The sequence below is a fragment of the Myripristis murdjan genome, chromosome 8 (assembly GCF_902150065.1).
Source record: "Myripristis murdjan chromosome 8, fMyrMur1.1, whole genome shotgun sequence".
Lineage (NCBI taxonomy): Eukaryota > Metazoa > Chordata > Actinopteri > Holocentriformes > Holocentridae > Myripristis > Myripristis murdjan.
Genome location: NC_043987.1, coordinates 21,146,987 through 21,157,221, shown reverse-complemented (window position 1 = coordinate 21,157,221; position 10,235 = coordinate 21,146,987). Strand labels below are relative to the sequence as shown.

General features: G+C 40.0%; 1 protein-coding gene across 1 annotated transcript in view; it reads right to left on the bottom strand.

Annotated features, from left to right (window-relative positions):
- Positions 1 to 386: 386 nt before the first annotated feature.
- xab2 (XPA binding protein 2) overlaps positions 387 to 10,235 on the bottom strand; it is a 15,809-nt gene continuing 5,960 nt past the window's right edge. Inside the window, exons 7-19 of the mRNA XM_030057430.1 lie at positions 10,016 to 10,160; positions 9,775 to 9,926; positions 9,267 to 9,386; positions 9,018 to 9,149; positions 8,764 to 8,895; positions 6,827 to 6,940; positions 6,537 to 6,699; positions 5,405 to 5,595; positions 4,488 to 4,610; positions 4,199 to 4,370; positions 2,288 to 2,414; positions 2,049 to 2,161; positions 387 to 1,929 (exon numbers count right to left, since the gene is read on the bottom strand). Of these exons, the coding sequence (XP_029913290.1) occupies positions 1,868 to 1,929; positions 2,049 to 2,161; positions 2,288 to 2,414; positions 4,199 to 4,370; positions 4,488 to 4,610; positions 5,405 to 5,595; positions 6,537 to 6,699; positions 6,827 to 6,940; positions 8,764 to 8,895; positions 9,018 to 9,149; positions 9,267 to 9,386; positions 9,775 to 9,926; positions 10,016 to 10,160 (1,746 nt within the window). The 3' untranslated portion in view covers positions 387 to 1,867. The remainder of the gene's footprint in view (positions 1,930 to 2,048; positions 2,162 to 2,287; positions 2,415 to 4,198; positions 4,371 to 4,487; positions 4,611 to 5,404; positions 5,596 to 6,536; positions 6,700 to 6,826; positions 6,941 to 8,763; positions 8,896 to 9,017; positions 9,150 to 9,266; positions 9,387 to 9,774; positions 9,927 to 10,015; positions 10,161 to 10,235) is intronic.

Below are 10,235 nucleotides of genomic sequence, written 5' to 3'. Positions count from 1 at the left end.
CTAAGCCCCAGGGGTGCTGCTCTGTAGCTGACCCTGACCTCTGACCTCTAGGGTGCAGAGTGGAGGGTGGGGATTCACCTCTTGGGATGAATTTTATTGATTCCAAAAACAAGCTGTTTAATGACTCTTTCTAACATTTACTTACATTTTTTAATATTCACAGGCCTGTATTAGTACTTTATCTACTGGAAATGCCTCCAGGTGTCACTGTTTTTTTTTTGTTTGTTTGTTTGTTTTGTTTTGTTTTGTTTGTTTTGTCTTTGATCTAAACATGGTTGAACATCTGCATTTAAAATACATTAGAAAACAACCAAAAAAGGGGGTGAGTGGGTCTAAGTAATCTTTGACCTGTCCACTAATTAGCCAGCAACAAATTGCAACATGAGTAAGTCTCTAGTACCATATTTAATAGCCTGGAATTGACACAAGTAGTGACATTTTCAAAACAAAAAAGGGGTAGATGTCTCACAAAAAAACAGATAACATGATACAAAATGCTGTAATAATACAGCCTGGACAGTTGCTTTTGTTTTTTGGCTCAAAGATAAACAAAAATATCTCGTGCTGACTATTGCTCCTCCCATTACAGAGATGCAAATCGGGGAGGAGACAGAGTGTTTTGAAATTCCAGTGGGCAGGGATTTTTTACTCCAAAACACAGCATGAGTCACAAAGTCATTTTGTAGTCAAATTCACTGGCATAAACCATCAACCATCACACATTCCTGCTGATACATTAGCCTTTCTGTTCTGAAGGACATTTGGAAAAAAGAAAATTATACACAGGGCACCTTTAAGGCAGCCCAAAGTTTAATCAAAAAGCAGAAAGAATCCCTGGCATTGCAGTATATTAAAGTAGAAAACTATTCCAACTGTTCCTCACTTGTAACTTTCACCACAAGATTTTTGTTCCAGTTATGTTTTAAGTATTGTTCCCAGTAGTAACATCCACAACAGCAACAAGCCTCTCCAAGTGCCTCCCTGTCACATGATGTTGCTCTAAGCTCCAAGGTTTGCTAGTGCCCCTCTGCAGTAACTTTGTAAGAGGATTACCTCGAAACTATTTTAATCTAATTATGGAAGAACGTAATATAGACCTCATCTGCACTTTGTCCACTCCTGCAGTCTGACCCTTGTGATTGGGTGAGAGTAAAACAGCACGAAGCCGATCCATCACAAATAGAAGTGCATCTATTCTACATTTTGTCAGCTTTAAAATTCATCTCTATAGGAATGCATGTGTAATTACAGTGTGATTTTAATATTGTTCCAAAAGTTCATGTTTTGCAAAACAGCCACCCACATGGTGTATTTCAGGTAAATAATAAGGTCTGAATGCTCTGCTCCAGTTTCAATCAAGTACTCCCCTCTTGAGGAAACCAGACTCCTCCCCTGTGTTTTTCTAGGGAAGAACAACTTCCTCCCTGCCAAAGAAAGATTACTCCGTTCAATAGCGGACCCAAATATGTTTTCACTGGTCCTTAACAAACCGATGTCATGAAGTATAGAGTAAAAGCACACAGAACCTTAAGTTGATGTGTTACTAAATCATTGCTGGCTGGTAGAAAAGGAAAAAAAAAAACTTACAACACTAAGAAAGACTGACATCATGTGGCCAATACTGGAACACAGGCTCAGACATTTATGTGCTGTATAAAGAAAATACACTGCCACGCTAATGCATAAAGGGAAAATACCAAGAAGGCACAAATGTAACCATTCAGTTATTCAGAGTACAAACCATTCTATTAAAATAGGGGTGAAAAAGAGAAAATTTACACAATTAGAAAAACACAGTCTGTGACTACAACAATCCAAAGATGGCATCTTTGTACATCAAATGCTTGCTACTGCTATTTTTGCCCATTCAGTCATCTTTAAGCCCTCCAAACACGGCTGTGGGGACACTCTTCTGTTCAAGCTGCACCTCTGTGAAGAGAAGCGGAAAAGACAATTAGCTCAGTTAGGATTTTTATAAACGTCCATGAATGTTTTAACAGCCACACTAATTACTGTTCTACAGTGGATGAAATGTTTCTGTCACTCACCATCTGGTCCTTGCTCGTCATCATCTCCATCCTCATCATCATCGTCAATGTCAATCTCATCAGGATTGGCTTGTTTGGAAAGCTCAGCCAGCTCGCTGCGAGAAGTGTCACTCCTACGTAAACAGGCACAGAGGTTAAGATACATGCGCTTCCATTTTCTTAGGCAGCCATGAGCCTAATTAAAAACAGTCTCTTCAACATTGGTGAGGACCAGAGGCAAAAAAAAATGGACCACAAACCTGACAAAGAGAATCTTTTCTTTGGGCTTGGGTTTGTCCTGTTCTGCCTCAGCAGCAAGCTGTTGTGCCTTCTGCTCCAGCATCTTCATGTCATCAACACCCATCTGGCCTGGAGCAAGGTCTGACACTGGGAAAAAACAAACAAATCGTTCAAAACACACACACAAACCATAAACCTTAGTAGCTGAATGTCCCCGCTAAGTTACATTTATCAGTATGTCTTATTTCTGGGAACTAACACATGATACTGCATATTAGAGATGAAGCCGAATCCATATTTGGCAAGAAACAAAGACTTACTGCCGAATAAATTACCTTTTCGAACAATTTTCTTTAAATCCGGCTTTAAATAATAAATGCAGCTTCTTTACAATCTGAGTTGACTTGTGAAGGATAACACTACTTCAGCTGTCTTTGACATCCAGCCCTTAAATTCGAAGTAGTGATAACCCGGAAACTACATTCCAACCCCCGTACTGGATGGAGATGTACTAAGAGAATAACAGTCACGGTGCACAAAAAGTGCACCGTGACTGTCATTGTCAATTTTAAGTGTGAATAATAATATATTTCTTTTCTTTTGGAGAATACTTAGCCATTAGAATGGGTTTCCTAAATCCATAGAGTTTTAATAAGCAGGAATATCAGTCATTTTTTATTTATTTGTGGTTAAAATCCAATGATTGAAACAAATACATTACTTCCTGTTTAAGCCACACCCACTTTTTTCACGAACCCAAATCTGAAGTACTCTGCGCCACAACAAATACAAACACAAATAGTGGTGCCTCCGAAAACCCCCACCTGTACACGCATGGCTCCTTGAACATAATTTTAAAAATTTGCAGCACAAACTTTTTGGCTAATAAATCCTTATTATTATATAGGGTGTATTATTACAGGGTTTGAAATTAACACCTACCAACCTCCCACATGTGGATAAAAATGAACCCTGGTGGGCAATGTGAAATTAACAGCCAACTCAGCAAGTGAACTTGATTAATCAAGCTGCATGCAGGCTGTGATAATTATCACACTATATGTTTGAGCCACTGAAGCCACATACCTCCTTAAGGTATAAAGTAGTAGGAAAGAAAGATTTTAATAGATACTGCAAATATTTAAAACAGTGGCAATACCTATTGAATCGCCTCTCTCAATTTCCTGCTTTTAGAAAAGGTTGTCTCTGGCAGTGACACATGAATGTGTACACACACACACACACACACACACACACACACACACACACACAAACGACTGTAGGATTTGCAGAGCTAAAGCATTATGTTCATTCACAGAAACTCTCACTCTCTCGACCACTAACCACCATCACTGGTCACATCAGCCTGCTGCCCAGTTAGATGTGTATCAGGACACAGCGGTCAAAGTATTTTGTTTGGCAATCTAAATCTTAGGCATAATGGACATGTCATAGGATGCTGATGCACTTGTAAGGGAGGGGGCAGTTTCTAGTGGGAAAGGGCAGAATATCTTGTATTGGGTTGGTAGGGTTGATTGGACTTCATTGGAGTTTTGGATTTATTCTTTATACCATGTTTTGTATTGTTTCTGTTTACCTGCCCAGGGCCTACAGATGTAAAAGTAGCTATCTATTACAAAGAACCTCCTCTTGTTGTTTGGGATTCATGTATTATGGTCCCTGGCAAAAATCAACTGAAGCTGAAAGTCAAGTTTATTATTAAATAAAGAGACCTGTCCATACATTTAGATGTTAAAAGATGCTGGGCCAACTTTTAAATCCAGCAGTCATAATGGCTGGTGATGCAAAAATTTAATTTCAAATGCTGATGACATCACATTCAAACTGTCTACTGGGTACAATTTTTGTCCTTGCCCAGGCTGAGAAACACTGGCCAGAGGCTAATGGGGTTAATGTGTGTGTTCCCTCACCAGTGCCTGTGGAGCTTGTAGTAGCCTTCAGCATCTGAGAGGACATAAAGTTGACCTGGGTATTGTATGTAGCCTGGACACTGCGCTTGATCCTCAGCATTTCCCTGATGGTGTCCTCATTTCCATGGCGGATCTCAAACTCCTTCCAAGTTTGCCAAAAGTTCGCGGTCACCTGAAAGAAACGAAGGAAAGCTCATTACATAAAGTAAGTATGCGGTGGGAAATATGTGCGGATCAATGAAGCAAATAATACACTTCATTCAGAAAAGACTGTGGAGGATTATCCTACCCTCGGGTCGCAGATCTGGGAGCAGTAGGAGTAGATTGCTCTGGCACGGTCAATCTCACCCAGTTTACTCTCCATGTCAGCAAAGCGCAGGCACATGTCCCTGGAGTGTTCATCAGGAAGGACCTTGGGGAGACACAAAACTCTGCTCATCTGCAATGCATGACCTGACACTTTAAAGATAAATTACTAATGTTTAAGAGCGTGTGTGTGTGTGTGTGTGTGTGTGTGTGTACTCTATTTATGGTGCTATATACTCTACTTAAAGTGCTACATAAATAAATAAATAAAGTTTGATTTACATAATGCAGATATGGTCTTATTCAGATATTTATTTAGATATCCATTTGAACGTATTATTTTCATTCCTGTATATATTATTCCTGTATTCAGACTCAGGAGAGTCTTAAGAAATCATCAGTCAAGATGTTTTTCTAAACAATAAAGGGGTTCATTGCTGTTCTGTAATAAATGTGTAGATCAGATCAAACTTTTTCTGCTACTTACCCTGATGTCTATATGGAATAAGTTATAATTTCAGAATGCCTAGATTCTCCCTTTTCCTTTGGAGTAGCATTACTGACCATGAATGGTGGCAAGAAAAGAAAAAAATGTTCTTTTTGTTCCTCCACTCTTGCCAATCTTGCCCCATCTGAATGCCCATTTTCCCAGCACAGCTGTGTACCGGGGGTTTGCATTACTTCACTGACAAAATACATCAGTAAAGGGACATCAGATGTTTATTTTATTAGTTACAGCTCAATAAAGAGCATAAATGGGCATCATTTGTCAATTATCATCACTTGAGTAAATGAATCACCTGAAAATTAAACTCAGGTACATCAGAGCTTTAGTACGGCATGTAAACGCTGTCACTGATGTAGTCAAAGTGTAATATTTATTTTCATACTATCCTGTACCTCAATGGCCTTCTGGTAAATGGCTCTGGTGTAGGTGACTCCATAGATTTCAGCAGCTCTTTTGATATAGATGTTGAACATGTGATGTCTCTCCTCAGTCTCCACGGCCTGTGTTGCTCTTTCATAGACAGCCATGGCATGTCGTGCCAAGCCATACTCCTCTTCCAATTTAGCATACAACAGATAAATAGCTGCAAAGTAAGACAAAATGATAAAACAGAGGTCAGTATATTTAGGCTTGATGCAATTCCAATATATTAATTCAAAAACAATATAATGTGCAGTACTGCCGGCATGTGAGTGGGCTGGAACAAGTTCATACTCTGTTCAATGTCTTTGTTTTATTTCACTTGGAAATCACAATATCCTCGGCAGTACAACATATCATTATGCACAAGGACCTACACTTCGCTCACATGTGCATGCTCCACTCAACAGCTCAGTCTGACAAATGGCGTGAACTCAACAGCAATAATGACCTATTTTTGATAATGACATTTGATAAGTTAGTGACATCTAGGCTATAAATCTTACATTGCTGTATCAATTCAGTGCCTTCCTTAGCCATGAAAGAACTTGTAATAGAAGATCTTGGATGTGACTGCAGTGAAGACAGACGGATAATTGCTCATGTCTTTATAGTGACTCAGCAAGAATAAAGACAAACAGGGCAGGTCTAACCTACACTGAGCAGACAGCACACTCATGACTGCAGAGAAAACAACAGTAATAACAAGTTAGATGCTTGTTGTTACTCACTTGCCACATTCTTTATCGACCTCCGTGTCCCTGTAATTTTTTCCCTTTATTTTTATTGTGCATTATGTGCAGGAAGATGCATTACTGAAATATTTTGCATTCATCAGTTGGTTGCTTATCGGTGATCTTAGCCTTCAGCATACAAACTGCATGTATTCTGGAAAAGTAGGGCATCCTAACTCCAGCAACATGAGTGGAGCAGAGCAGAGTGGGATCTTGTAAGATGCGTTCCTTGCACAGATTAAATCATAGCCAGTTCTGCTCCAACTCTGACAGTACTCCAAAAAACAATCTGTTTTACTATTTTGTTTAAATTAAAACATTCATATGGAACACAACCAAGTTGTCTGTTAACTGTAATAAAGTTACTCACTCTTGGCGAACTTGGCCGGGCAGCCATCCAAGGCTTGTTCAAATAAATCTCTAGCTCTCTCCAGCTTCTTGCCCCCATATCGGTCAATGAACTTGGTGAGGTAGGTGTTCCATATGTCATACACATTTGGCCACCTGAAAAGCGCAATGCCCCGCTCATATGCCTACAAAAAAGTAAGAAGTATCAACATATATATGAGAAAATTGTTCAAACAGTTCAAACATAGAGCATGAAAAAAAAAACAATAAAACTGAATGATGTGGATTTGTGAGTTAGTGCTATGTAATTACTTTGAAGCTCTCCTCAAAGTAGTTGTGCTCCTCCAGGAACATGGCATAATTGATGATGATCTGAGGCGTGGCAATGCGGAGGTCAATAATACGGTCATACACCGCCTTTGTAGACTGCGGAATAAAGGGAAAATGAAGACAGCATTAGACTAAATCTGGGTAGTTTAGCTGAAAAGAGTCACATGCACACTCCAAAAGGCCGCCTTTGTTGTGGTGCTCGGGGTGAAGCAGCCCATTAGCAAGCAGGCTATCAGGGAGAGAGAGAGGGGGGGGGGGGTGCAAGAGACAGAGAGAGAAAGAGCGAGAGAGAGAGAGCATAACTTACACCCACACAGAGTTTCCAGCTCTCACTTAGTCGGGATCAAGTTTTTTGTTTTTTGTTTTTTTTCCCCTCTGACTAAATCTGTAATGCCCACAAGGACAAGTGAAGATTCAGATTTCAGTAACATGCCAGGGCGCACAGTGCATCATCCATCTAAGGCTCACACGATATACTTATGAGTTTGTATGTCGAGTTCGTTTATTTATATCACCCTTCATCACATGCACGCCTAAAAGAACTTTAGCCAGAATGAACCTAGCTGGATCTAACAAGTCGACAATCAGTTCTAAAACAGAATGACTAAACACAAAACACAACCACAGGACACACAGTAGGTAGTTCTCTAGCATGACACCGCAAGCCAGCTATTTCTACATAGTCTAGCTTGCACAACACCGCCTACTTTAGGCCCTGTGCATACAAGAAAAACTCCTTGGAATTCCTTAAAAAACTATAATGGACGAAATACTGGATGGGCACTGACAAAGAGTGATCTCACACCAAGATGACTGATTGTACAATCAGGGTCGTGAAAACAATGAAACAGACAAAAATACTGACAACAGTGGCCAGAAGAGGATAAAAAAAAATGATGCAGTGGAGAAATTAAGCCACAGTTGGCGCAAATGTCCACAGAAACAAGGGCCGCACCGGCGTTCACTGTCGGATAGAGATACTGCATTAGAGACAGGCCACTGGCCAACATTAATGTCCAACAATGTACTGTATGTCAGTATGCCTATCACTGGTGTGCTTGCTTCAGCAAAACACACTTACACTGTGCTCTCTCATTACATGGCTATCTTCTTCTTCCGGATAAAACTTTGTCAGCTAATTTCTCTTGCACACTTTAAGCCATCAACACCATTCATATCAGCTTTAAAATGCTGGGCTATTTCAGGGGATGCGTGCTTCTACCCAACTTTAATACCCTTTATGCTTTTAAACATATTAGACTTTGTATCCCCTTTTTTATGATGGGACAATGTTTTTATCCAGCCATTTTTGAACTCTTACTAATTTTTTTACACTCTACACAGACTTCATTCAAATTTGAAACAGATTATATGTTTTAGTACTTCATCACTCTAAGCTTTTTTATACTGCTTATGCTGTTTGAGATAGTTCAACTGTGATTAACTTTTTTCAAGTTTGACAGGGACAGTAAATGGAGACCTACTTAAGTGGATGCCATCATAATTCATTCTAGTGTTGCTGTTCTGACTGGCTGTGTCGTCTTCTGTCACTTACCACAAGTACAAGCATCGTAATAACTGCTTCTATTATTGTTATCGTTATTACAACCTAGGGAGAAGCAGCCAATACAACAATTAATAATGCTACCACTACTTCTAATTCTTGGATTTTCTTCAACTTCCTGTAATTTTCTGTAAAGTTCAATTTTGTAACTTTTCAAGGTGAAGCAAACATAGATTTTCTTCAGAAAATTTTGCCTTCTCTAATTCCAATATTCTCTCTGATTAAGTGGAAATAACCCCCCGTTAAGTGCACTATGACTGTCTACAAGAAATGAAACAAAAATGAAATGAAACACACACACACACACACACACACACACACACACACACACACACACAGAATTTAGCAAACATACCTGAAAAGTGCCAAGACTCTCCTCCAAATCTGCCAACATAGACCAGACCTTCAAGGACTTGTAGACTCTGTTCTGGACTGGCTCAGAAGCGTCAAAGTACTCAGCTTTCTTGGATGGGATGGCTGTAGCTTTCTACAGTCATAAATAACATTAAGGCGTAAAAGATTTAATTCAGCAAAGCAGATTACACAGGTGAAGAACATGGTTGAGAATAACTGTAGATGTAATATGGATGTAATATGCTGGTGTCTCACCCGCAGTATGCGCAGTGCCTGTTCATAGTTCTCATGGCGTAACTCCATCTCTCCGTATTCACACCACACCCCAGCCAGGTCATCCACCTGCTTGTAGTTCACTTTGGTGGCCTTCTCAAAGATGGTTCTAGCCTGAGTAACACAAGCAGAATAAGTTAGACAGCACAAAAACAAAAACATGACAGTAAAATACACTTGACATGAAACAGATTTTTGTAGTATGTCAGTGGAGAGACTGCAGTGACTTACGTCATCCAGCTGCTCATTTTCCTCATAGAACTTAGCAAAGGAGACCCAGAGGGAGTGAGGTTTCCCTGTGGACTTCATGGGGTCAACAGTCTGCACTGCCTCAGTGTATGTGTTGATGATCTGCAGAGGACATGTTAAGCATACGTTCATCTTTACATACTGCAACTTGTACTGTATATTTTTGTAGTTGTGGGGAGCTGGACTAACGCTTATTCAAGATCACGTTTGTGTCATTTTTTACGATGTGTTTCAATAAATGTTGTGTGAGAAAAGCTCTGTTTTATTTCATCATATATGGGTAATTATAATGTAACTGCCTTTGTACTGTTGGAGATGAGGATTTTTTTTTTAAACATTTTTACATTTTTTACAACTGTAGGTGAGGCCATCATAGCTGAATGACCATAAAGGAAAGAGGTACAGGGAAAAATGCAAGGTCAGAGTGAAATATTATTCTGATTTATGCTGATCTGTAAAACAGACTCCGTGCAAAGCTCTAAAAACTCACCTGCCGTGGATTTCCCTCGTACAGCTTCACCCGCTTATGCCACTCATGGACGTTATGTGGGTTCTGGCGCAGCAGCACACTGTTCAGTAGGAGTGGTCGCCGGGCTATTAGCTGCTCAAAGCGGGCCAACCTCAGCTCCAGATCTATGTCATCTGGGAGGAGAGGAACCAAAGGTTAAGACTTGCTTGACGAGGAAAGACAAAAGCAAAGCATTTTGCTTATTTAAAACAATGCCACACACCATCTTCGTCCTGCCCCATCTCAGAGGTGGTCTCCATCTTGGCAGCAATCATGCTCTCCTCAAACTGAGCATAACTGTCAAAAACTTGCGTGAAATCCCTGACGGTCACTACAGTAAGGATGGCCTCCTCATACACATCTCGCGCCTGAGAGAAGACAAGATACATTCATAAATTAGTCATTCACATCAACCCAGCACATATGGAAGATTGTGCATTTCA